The sequence below is a fragment of the Electrophorus electricus genome, chromosome 22 (assembly GCF_013358815.1).
Source record: "Electrophorus electricus isolate fEleEle1 chromosome 22, fEleEle1.pri, whole genome shotgun sequence".
Lineage (NCBI taxonomy): Eukaryota > Metazoa > Chordata > Actinopteri > Gymnotiformes > Gymnotidae > Electrophorus > Electrophorus electricus.
The window spans coordinates 13812724-13825223 of NC_049556.1; the positions used below are offsets into that span (position 1 = coordinate 13812724).

Sequence of the window (12500 nt, forward strand, 5' to 3'; positions counted from 1 at the left end):
TGCTTGGCAGTTGGTCTAAACGTGGCTGCCCAATCGCTCCCTCTAGTGGTGAGAGTGTGAACTGATGGATGAAGCTCTTACCTCAATCTCAAGCACATTCCAAGTTTAAAGTGAAAACATTTCACATACAGATACTTATATATGTATAAGTGGATGCTTATATACCTACTGGTGTATACATGCTTACAGACTCATGTAAGTTTATGTTAATTAGCTCAGCTGGTGTCTACATGTGTACAGAAAAATCCATATGTAGATTTATGTTAATTAGCTAGGCGTGTTTATATAGTTAAACTCGTCAGTAGGCTTAATTAGCTCGTCTGGTGTCCGTGTGCTTATAGACACAGAAGTTAAGGACGTCACACTCATGTAGGTCTTTCATGGTGACCACTGTGTGTTTAACCAGAATGGAACATTATGAAGAATCTCTGAACTCCACAAAGCGTCATCCCAGTGAAAACTAGAGATCCCCCCCCACCACACACACACACACACACACACACACACACATACATCCTAATGACTAAACACCACAAAAACACATCCTAATGACTAAACACCCCCTCCCCACACACATACACACATCCCAATTACTAAACACCACACACACACACACATCCTAATGGCTAAACACAACATACATGCACACCCTAATCATGAGTACAGAACACATTGTGGCCCATCTGATGGTTCCACAGTTTTGCTCTGTCCAAGTTCCCAACGCACCAGGTTAGACTGAAAACGTGGACCCGTGGTTTACTATTACACAACTGGATGTTCTGGGATTTATGACTGGATGTAAGTACTGAAATATTAAGTACCCTCAGGGTGATCAATTTACTGTTTGCTCCTCTAAATTGTACTTCTGTAACAGGTGCTTCCTATGGTGGCCTGGAGAGTCAAATCACAACACCATTTACACAGTAAACAAAAGTCAAGAATATGAAAAAAATTACAAAATGAAGTTTTGTGAAAACTAGATTTGTGGAAACAATCAAAGTCTCACAGTACTGACACATTAGGTGGCATCACGTCAGCATTAATCCACAAAAAGAAATGTCAGATCACTTACAAAGGAAGTGCCACTAGGGGGCACTTTAGGAGTACAGATTATACACTCAAAGGGCTCTTTATTAGGTACACCTGTTGAACTGTTTGTTAATGCAGATATGAGTATGAGAGCATGTTACAGTATGAACACAAGAGAAAAGAGGAGAGAGACCCAAACAACAGTGTGGTCGCCATGGGAACCGCCATGGTGGAGGGAATCCTTTTATCCTTGTGCTGTAAAGAGGGAAACACAATTGGAAGATCAGCAAGAATGAAAGAGTTTCTATCTGCCCAAGTACAGTATCTATACCAGTATGAAAGAGTTTATATCTGCCCAAATACAGTATCTACACCAGTATGAAAGAGTTTATATCTGCCCAAATAGTGTCTACACCAGTACAAAAGAGTTTCTATCTGCCCAAATACAGTATCTACACCAGTATGAAAGAGTTTATATCTGCCCAAATAGTGTCTACACCAGTACAAAAGAGTATCTATCGGCCCAAATACAGTATCTACACCAGTACGAAAGAGTTTATATCTGCCCAAAAACAGTATCTACACCAGTATGAAAGTGTTTATATCTGCCCAAATAGTGTCTATACCAGTATGAAAGAGTGTCTATCTGCCCAAATACAGTATCTACACCAGTATGAAAGAGCTTATATCTGCCCAAATAGTGTCTACACCAGTACAAAAGAGTTTCTATCTGCCCAAATACAGTATCTACACCAGTACGAAAGAGTTTATATCTGTCCAAATAGAATGTCAGTAACAACAGTATAAATGATTCTCCTTATAAAAGGCTACTCATGACCTCACTTGTACAGAGACCATTTAAAACACAGGCATGTTAGTGACAAACATCTACAACAACAGGTGAGCAAAAATGAAAGTTGGTACATAACAGGGAAGTAATTACACATATTCTGGGTATAAGAACACTTTTAATTTCTCCATAAATCAATTTAACCGGTTTCAGCTTGTAGTTGGATCTACTGATGTACAAGTACATACTTGGGATCATCGATGAGAACCACCTCTGGACACAGACCGTAACGGAACCAGAGGATGGGTCAGTACTGCTTATGTCTGCTTACTTAGGACACAGACACCAACGAAAACAGAACCTCTGGTGTCATTAGTGACGTAGTACCAGCATCACTCTGGTGTCATTAGTGACGTAGTGCCAGCATTACTCTGGTGTCATTAGTGATGTAATACCAGCATCACTCTGGTGTCATTAGTGACGTAATACCAGCATCACTCTGTGGAGGCGCTATATCACGCTCAGCACAATGTAGCCAGAATGGAATTGCCAAAGAAGAGTGTGCATCAGTCTAGTTGTTAGGCAACTACACACACAGGACCAGATACCAAAGTAAAATTAGATGGCTGTGAACAAAAACAGGCAAATCTCATTTACATATACAAGCACATTTACTTCAATAAGTTTAGATTTAATTTGACCTCTTCCCAACTATTTTAACTAACAGATATGTCGTGTAGAGTGCTGTTCAAAACTGAATGTGAGATTTGTGAAGAGGATGGATCACTACTGCTTATGTCTTACTTATTATAAAAGTAAAGAAATATAACATACCAGCGACAGTGATCTCTGCCTCCATCTTGGGATACTGTTTGACTCTGCAGACAAAGGTTCCACTGCCTTGTGCAGTGACGTGGCGTCTAACAGTGTAGACCTCATCGTCTCTGTGTGATTCTTTATCTCCTGCAGGCAGTTGTGCTCCTCCACTGAACCACTGCAGCTCAGGTTCAGACCTCCAGCCTTTAATTTCACACAGTAGTCTGAGCCCTCCTGAGCCATCTGTGCCCTCTATAATGATCTTTGGGCTTGTTCCGATACCTGTGGATTAAGAGATTAAGGCATGGTACAGATTAACTGGTTTAAAGAACTGTCATCAGAAATATCACCATGCTGTACAATAACATTTACTTAATATACCATTAAATGCCATTACACTCCACTCCGCCACACATCACAGATGCCTCACCACACACACTCCACTCCACCACACTTCACAGATACTCCACCACACCCCAAACACAAACAATATAACATGAACAATAAATGCTACAACATGAACATTACATGGTATAACACGAACACAAATGGCATGTGAAGACTCACAGAGAAGAAGACAGGTCACTGTCATGTCTTGTGGTAAGAAAATGGGCTGTTATGTAAATGCTCCCATGCTGATAAACAAGCTCCTTCTCAGAACCAACAGTGTCTTTCAGCGTGGAGCAGCACCTTACCAACGATGTTGATGTGTGACTTCATCCTGGGATGCTGCTTCACTCTACAGTAGAAGACGGTGTCACTGCTGCACACGGTGATTCGGTGACTCCCAGTGAACCCCTCGCTGTCGTGGTGAGACTGTGTACATCCAGCAGGCAACTCTGCTTCCTCACTGTCCAGCCACTGCAGCTCAGGCTCAGACGTCCAGCCTCCCGTTTCACACACTAACTGGATCCCCCCTGAGGCATCAGTGCCCACCACAGAGACCACTGGGCTTGTTCCAATGCCTGAGGATTGCAAGGTCAAAGCATGAGATGGAGTGACTAGTTTAAAGTGAGGAACATCTCCAAAATGTATAACGATGAATGCTTAATACACAAGGAATATGTCCAAAACATTTCAAAGTGGATGATAAGAAATGAGATCATCATTGTAGGAGAACATTGTCAGCCATGTTTTTCGTGATGCTGTCAGTACATGTACTGACTCCACAAAGTTGAGTTGAGTATCTTTGCTCCAGTCGTATTATTCCTATCAAAATGTAGTTTTAGTACACATGTACTGATGTATAATAGTGATAACATGGGTCTGTTATTTCTGGCCTTCAAGAAGTGCACTGCAATCCTTTCCCCACCATCATGACACTTCCAAAGTGAAGTTACATGATAAGGCCTTATTTTTCAGGAGGACACCAGATCAGGAGGACACCAGATCAGAAGGACCAGAGATCAGAAGGACCAGAGATCAGGAGGACAATAGATCAGGAGTACCAGAGATCAGGAGTACCAGAGATCAGGAGGACCAGAGATTAGGAGGACCAGAGATTAGGAGGACCAGAGATCAGGAGGACACCAGATCAGGAGGACCAGAGATCACGAGGACCAGTGATTGGTTCTCTGTACTGTTCCCGGTCTAGAAAACAGCTTTCTCACGCCACCAAATGAACCGAAATTGAGAGCATGTGGTCTTGGGTCCAGAAAAAACACAGCCCCTTGAGTTTCACACCTGCCAAAATGGACTGAACTAAAGAAACATTTAATAAGTCTACTCCAAACAAGGTAGGTGTGAAAGCACCCAAATGTGATCAAACCCATATCCACTTATGACGTCAGAGGTTCAGTACATTCTTGATAACAACTTGGCCAAACCGAGCTACAGTCCACGGAGTTCACCCTACCTTTTTCTTCTCAAACCTGACAGCATCATTTTCGCATTGATTATTGCAAGTTAACTCTTCTTGTTCTAGAGTTGTAGAGAGAATGGGAACAGGGGCGCATCACATAGTGCCCCCTGGGTAATGTAGTTCGTGCAGGCTTATTATAGAAAAGCCTACAAGGAGCTTGTGAGAAGTTCAGTTACATGAGAAAAAGTCACATTACACCAAAGAGTAAAAGTTTTGGTACTGCGTACCGGTGAGTATCAGTCCACTTTGAGCACCAATATACATACAATATTTATTTTATATATATATATATATATATATATATATATATATATATATATAAAATACATGTATATATATATATATAATACATAATAGCTGTACATATACATATGATTTTTGAGTAGTGTAAAATGATTTTCAGTAGTGTAAATTACCAGTAATGTCGATCTTTTCCTCCATCACATGCTGCCCCTGTTTCACTCTGCAGATGTAGGTTTTGGTGCTGTTGCTGTTTGCAGTGAGGTGGAGTCTCACATTAAAGCCTCTGTCATCTCTATGGGACTCTTTTACTCCAGCAGGCACTTCTGCTCCTTCACTGTCCAGCCACTGGAGTTCAGGTACAGGCCACCAGCCCTTAGAGTCACACTGGAGAAAAACCTCACCTGAGTCAGTGCCCAGTACAGTGATCTCTGGGGCTCCTCCAATACCTGTGGATTGAAAAAACCAAAGCTTGAAATGGCATTGTCCTGTTTCTGCTTACATAAACACATATTAAAACAGGGCTGTTATTTTAATATTTGAAATTCAATGACATTCACCTTCAACTTTAAGCAGAACACTGACATGATCTTTGTGATGGGCAGAATCAACTTGACATGTGTACTGTCCTCCATCAGACACTTTAACGTTCTTCAGTAGCAGTGAGGTGTTGCCATACTGTAGCTCCTCTTTGAACAGAGCTGTTCTCCCTCTGTATGAAGGATCCTGATCTTCATTCTTGTCTATTTTATCCATATAGTGATGCACTACTGCGCTATTCAGGTCTGTTCTGCTCCACTTCACTTCCATGTCCACAGCACTCACATGGGATTGTTCAGAGGCTTTGGGTTTGATGGAACACGGCAAAATGATGTCAGAACCAGGAGCAGCAACAACAGGCACATCTGGACCCTCCATGTTAAACTCCTGACCTCCTGTAATGAGAAACATCACCATGCTGGATGTGCACATTCAAACAAAACAAATAAAACAGGAGTTGATATTTTACTGCAACACTCCAGAATCCTCCAGGGTGATGCAGAGACCACCTCCATTTTTAAGGATCCTCCACTAATCTCCCTCAGACGCAACAAAAACATCAAAGACGCTCGTCAGGAGTGAGAAAAATTACCATTCAAATAATAGCTGTGGCATTGCAACAGCTCTAGATGTCCTTCATGTAAATGTGTTAACACAGCCAGGCCAATACCAGGCACAAAAGGCTAAGGTGTCATCACCAGTTCCTCCTCATGCATCACTCCAGGAGATGTCAACTGTGTTACTTTAAGAGATGTAGTCAGTTTTACACTGGGAAAGCCAAGAAAAGGCTTGCTGACCATTTGATCATCAGAATTAAGGATTAGAGGATTTGTCATTTGCAGTGGTAGGACGTTTTAGTGCTAATGGACACTGCATTAATGACATACCGGTTTTCACGGTCAGTTGTTGCTATGGCAGCAGTGAAGTTAAGAAAGAACAAAGAACTGATCTACTCTCTCAGAACTTTAGAACCCCACGGAGAGAATGTGATTTCAACATCTGCTTTTTCTGTGTGAAGCTTAATGGCCTGGCGTAGGACCTAGCACAGGACACGTCTTACCCCGTGCACAATCACATCTCTAACAATATTCTGTGTGAAGCTTAATGGCCTGGCGTAGGACCTAGCACAGGACACGTCTTACCCTGTGCACAATCACATCTCTAACAATATTCTGTGTGAAGCTTAATGGCCTGGCGTAGGACCTAGCACAGGACACGTCTTACCCTGTGCACAATCACATCTCTAACAATATTCTGTGTGAAGCTTAATGGCCTGGCGTAGGACCTAGCACAGGACACGTCTTACCCTGTGCACAATCACACCTCTAACAATATTCTGTGTGAAGCTTAATGGCCTGGCGTAGGACCTAGCACAGGACACGTCTTACCCTGTGCACAATCACAGGACACGTCTTACCCTGTGCACAAGCACGTGTAAGTTTATGGGCTCATAAGGCACAAGGGACTCACGAGGGCTACGACTCACAGAAGAACCTGTCAAATAACGTCCACGTACAAACCTCCAGTTCACCAGTCCACCCTTATTACTAGGACTCGTGACATGACGAAAGTGTTTGTGATTATGTGCATAGTAGATAACTGTGCACTGCAGAGCCTCCTGATGGTGAGTTTGCCTTAACATCATACGGTCATTACGTGTATGTGTGTAAACGTGTGTGCTGATGTCTTCAACTTTCCCTCACCTCTGTACCAGTGTGTGGTCGTGAGGGCTAGTTAGGTAGTTTTCTTTGACTGGACCTAAATGATGGAGTCAGAGTTTCTCCTCTATGTGTCAGGATTGATAATCAAAAACCCTTAATTTTGTAAAGATTGAGCTTTTGGCCTGTAGATAATTATCTGTATTTTTAAAAATAATTATCTGTTTTTTAAAGCGGTCAAAATACTGCACAGGCAAGGCATTTTTTCACATAAATTGTAATGGAAAAATTATTAAGTTCAGGGAACCGAATAACATGGCAGCCATTTCGTACTTGTAGTATGCATATAATATTAATGATGTGAGTTTTAAGGCTTTTAAATGTCTGTATGCTGTATCGCCCTCTAAAGCTCAATTTGGACCAAACTTGGCAAAAACTCACATGAACCTCAATCTAAGAAAGGATTTGAAATGATAACTTACATGGTTTATGAGTTATAGCAATGTAGGTCATATATAGCAAGGCCACAATGAATGATTGGACAAAGTGACTACCATGGAGAGCAAAATTTCAATCTTATTTTGATCATTATTTATCAAAGTGAATAGAGAGTGAGTAGATTATTGTAGTACCAATTCAGACATGATTGGATCAAATTCCTAGGTCTAGTTTGTAAATTCATGTTCCTAAGTGAAAATACGTAGGCGTTATACTTGATTTTCATGAACACTGCCACCTAGTGGCCAAATCATTTGAAACGTCACAGATTCACAGAGAGTCCTTACTTATGTATAGCCTTTAGGTTTCATCATGACTGGTCAATGATAAGCCTGTCATATGCCTGCTGGACTCTGATTGGCCAATGGAGGTCACAGTTTTCTACATATTGGTTAATGATTAATTGGCCCCGTATAGTAAAGGTCACTCATGCAGCATGCCAAATTTGAGCTTGATCTGATGTCTGTATGTTGAGATGTACATTTCTAGCTTTTATAGCGCCCCCTACTGACATATTCAACAAAGTCAACAGACTACCTTAAAATCATGTGCCGCTAAATTCTGAAGTTTCATCACAATTGGATGAATCATTCATGAGTTACAGCCATTTATGCACAATATGTACTTATCTGGAAGGGTTCATTTGCATATGGAGGCCATATTGTTTTGAAATGTCAAAATGATTTCCATGTTATAGTGCCCCCTATTTTTGACCTCAAAATCACCAGCCTGATCAGCTATACATGAAGTTTCACCAAGATTGACTGATAGTATTGTTGAGTACCTAATTAAGTAAATTAAGCTCCACCTCTTAATTTGCTGTTGATTGACACATGACAGCCAGACTGTATGAAAATATCCAAATGTTTTTGATCATTATTTAGGATCATATTGTTCTGAATTGATTGACACCAGTTTTATGAAAACTGGCTGAAAACCCTAGGGCTAGTTCAAAAAGGTGGGTGTGACCCAAACACAGAATGTCTGTTTTCAAAAACTGAGTGAGTGAAAGATGCGAAAGATTTGTCCGCTTGAGAGAAAAAAGAATTGTACATTTATGTTGCAGAAATTACAAGATATTGAAGAAAATGTAAAATGCTGTGCTACAGCGCCACCGTCAGGCCAGTGAAGGTCCCTTTCTTTGGCTGAGTCCTTTCACATTGCATGTTGGAACTCAGAAGCACCTTGCTTGTACAACTGATGAAGAACCTCCATTAAAAACATCTTGCTTCTCTGGAAACCTTGTGTACTTCACTACAATGATCAATATCCCTACAGCTCTCAGTATAGTTGACCTCAGTTACTCACCTGGAGACTTCTTAGGATATTTAGATATAAGATAGATATAATATTGTATACTGGTGTTGGAGATAGGTTTGAATATTGTATATTGTTGTTGGTGATAGGTTTGTATATTGTATATTGTAGCTGGCAATAGGTTTGAATATTGTATATTGTTGTTGGTGATGGGTTTATATGTTGTATATTGCTGTTGGTGATAGGTTTGTATAGTGTATATTGTAGCTGGTGATAGGTTTGAATATTGTATATTGTTGTTGGTGATAGGTTTGAATATTGTATAGTGTTGTTGGTAATAGGCTTGTATGTTGTATATTGCTGTTGGTGATAGGTTTGTATAGTGTATATTGTAGCTGGTGATAGGTTTGAATATTGTATATTGTTGTTGGTGATAGGTTTGAATATTGTATAGTGTTGTTGGTAATAGGCTTGTATGTTGTATATTGCTGTTGGTGATAGGTTTGTATAGTGTATATTGTAGCTGGTGATAGGTTTGAATATTGTATATTGTTGTTGGTGATAGGTTTGTATATTGTATATTGCAGCTGGTGATAGGTTTGTATGTTGTATATTGTTGGTGATAGGTTTGTATATTGTATATTGTAGCTAGTGATAGGCTTGTATATTGTATATTGTAACTGCTGATAGGTTTGTATATTGCAGCCGGTGATAGGATTTTCTGTAATGTTGTTTCTTGGTGTTTACTGTACCTGAGAGAGACCAGTGGAGGAAAAGAATCACCCAAACACACTTCATCTCTGAAAGAGAACAAGGTCCTGTATTAGTTTACTAAGCATGACTGCTTACAAATAATTTACATGAAAACTCCTTCATAGTTAAAATTGGAACATGCCTTAAATGCCTTAGATTCATGTTTCCAATTACCTAAAGTATTTTAGTTTTGTCCTACAAAAAATAAATATTGTAAAATATTTCTAATGAGAAAATTTTGAATTAGTTTTTTTTTTAATTGATGGAACAGCCTAAAATGAACATGACATAAACGTACATATTTATGAACATGATATATTCACTTATGAATATAACATTCTCACTGAACAATATAAATGACATATAAAGACTTCAAATAATTTAATGGAACACAACTTTAAATCTCACAAAAGTTTTAATCAGCATTCAGCACAGTGCACTCAACACCCGGCAGGAAACACAAACCTCACACACACACACACACACACACACACACAAACACTCTCACACACACACACACACACACACACACACAAACACACACACACAAACACTCTCACACACACACACACACAAACACACACACAAACACTCTCACACACACACACACACACACACACAAACACTCTCTTCAGGCAGCCAAGTGCTATTACACACTTATTCTCCAATAACCAGGCCATTCTTAATGTTAGTGCCATTACACACTTATTCTCCAATAACCAGGCCATTCGTAATGTTAGTGCCATTACACACTTATTCTCCAATAACCAGGCCATTCTTAAACATATTAGTGCTATTATACACTGTTATTTTCTCATATCTTTGTTATTCTCTAATACCCAGGCCATTCTTTAACATGTTAGTGCTATTACACACTTATTCTCTAATAATAAGGCCATTCTTAATGTTAGTGCTATTATACACTTATTCTCCAATAACCAGGCCATTCTTAATGTTAGTGCTATGACACACTTATTCTCTAATAATAAGGCTATTCTTAATGTTAGTGCTATTACACACTTATTCTCTAATAATAGGGCCATTCTTAATGTTAGTGCTATTATACACTTATTCTCTCATATCTTTGTTATTCTCTAATAACCAGGCCATTTTTGCGTGAATGTCTCGAGCGCTGAGGCAACTTTCCTGCGTCGTTATAGAAAATAACATCAGTATTTTCTTTAAAAGTCAAACGAGCCATGATTTTTACACTGCACGCATTTCTTTCCTAAAAACTATGAATCTGAGGGAGTATTGAGCTTTCCTGTTTTTACAGCTAGATTTGTTCATCGCTGTTGCGTAATCTCTTTTTCGCCTTAGATTCTAGGTCCAGTTTCTAACAGCAACGTTAAAATAATCTCACTCCTACACTGCTTTAGCTATCTAAGTCATCGAGTTGGCGACATTATTACCTTTTAGACATGAAAAGTAAGAGTAATATAGAATGTGATCTCACCGCTTTCTCAAGGCTCGAGATGGGCGCCTGATACTGATTTCTCCGGAGTGGGATTACGAACGCCCATGTCACGTGACTATGGCGAAATTAATCCCGCCAGCACCCAGCTCTGTGCACACTCACAAACCCATCAAAACCAGTGGCGTGTCACATACGATGAGTGTCCACTGCAGTGCAATTACAACTCCTTTAGAAACGTATTTAATCAAAATCCCAGGATACTACATTGTTAGGTCTTTATATTGCTTGGGGGGACTGAAATCTTAAAACTAAGACACACACACACACACACACACACACACACACACACACACACACACAGGGTTTTACACAACACGCGCTCGTCCTCGAGCTGCCACGCGCAGGCGAACACGTGGCGATGAACGCGCTCTGAAGAGTTCGCGCGCCATAGAGGCTAACAAGGACCACTTAGTGGGCATGAAGACAGTTCAGATGTCACACAAACACGAACAAACGTCTTCACAGTCGTTTGGGGAAAATGTGTCACTGGCACACTTATATTCAATCTTGATTATAATAATGAAACACAAGCCTCGTACCACAACTCATAGGCGTTCTTACCCATGCATTTACCTGCGCAACCGGCCGAGGGAAGTTCATTATTGATTCTAGTCGTTTCAAATCTGTTTTGTAAGTCTACATTGTGTTCTCCCACTGTGATAGCGGAGCATAACCCACCTGTTCGTATAACAGCGTCCTGCGCTTTGGGTTTATGTTTTAGTGTTTGTTTGATTTAAAAAGCAAATATATATAAACGTACAAATCACAGATCCTGTAAATGCTCATTTATTCTATCTGGTCCACGCCGTTCCATCTTTTCACACAGAGATGGCAAAATGTAACATGGTGTGTCTTTAGTTTTGCTATTTTGTTGTTGGTGTTTTTTTATTCAAGTGGTTACAAGCATTCCTCAGTCAGTGCTAAGTTCTTTAAAAACACTCAACTTGACACAACACACATCCGAATGAGCTAACCTACCAACACTTTATACAAAGCCCTTTCCTGTGCCGTATAAACGGTGCTTCTTGCACACGGTATTTCCATGCGATGGTTTGTGCGATGAACAACTGTTAGTGTGAAACAGCTGACAAACTGACAAAAGTATAAGTTGTTTTGACCAGTAAGTCAGAGTCGATCAAGAACAGTGTCTGCACGACTACATTTGCGTTTAGTGTTTCATAAAATGTGCGTTTCTGTGTATTTTGTGTGAGCGAAATGAGAAGTGAAATTATGTCACGTGTACTCGCATGATCGTTTTGACAGTTCCTGGCGCGCGCACGCAGAGCACTGCAGCCCCTCCAATGACGGGATTTCACCATCGGTCGCGCGCTCAGAGCAAATCTCTACCTCGTGCAGGTGGAAGTTCTCTGACCACCATCCCAGACGTCCCTCAGGTGAGATACTCGAGGGCTGTGAACTGCGATGATGCGAACACAGACGAATGGCGTGCACCAGTATCTGCGATTTACACGCTTAGTAATGCATTCATTCGTTCATGCATTTGCTCCAGTGTGTTGGATTTTTATCACTGAATTTGTCATTTGTGTCCATTAGAGGGCAGCATATAGCTGGCCGTCCAGA

The 12500-nt window shown here is 40.4% G+C and overlaps 1 protein-coding gene across 1 annotated transcript; it reads right to left on the reverse strand.

Moving 5' to 3' along the window:
• Positions 1–693: 693 nt before the first annotated feature.
• Positions 694–10968, reverse strand: LOC118240617 (butyrophilin-like protein 2). Its single transcript, XM_035521557.1, has 7 exons — positions 10899–10968; positions 9442–9489; positions 5297–5671; positions 4913–5185; positions 3331–3600; positions 2654–2917; positions 694–1284 (listed from the first exon to the last, which is right to left on the reverse strand). The coding sequence occupies exons 2-7, from the start codon at positions 9485–9487 to the stop codon at positions 1274–1276; spliced, it is 1239 nt and encodes a 412-aa protein (XP_035377450.1). The 5' UTR covers positions 9488–9489; positions 10899–10968; the 3' UTR covers positions 694–1273.
• Positions 10969–12500: the final 1532 nt, after the last annotated feature.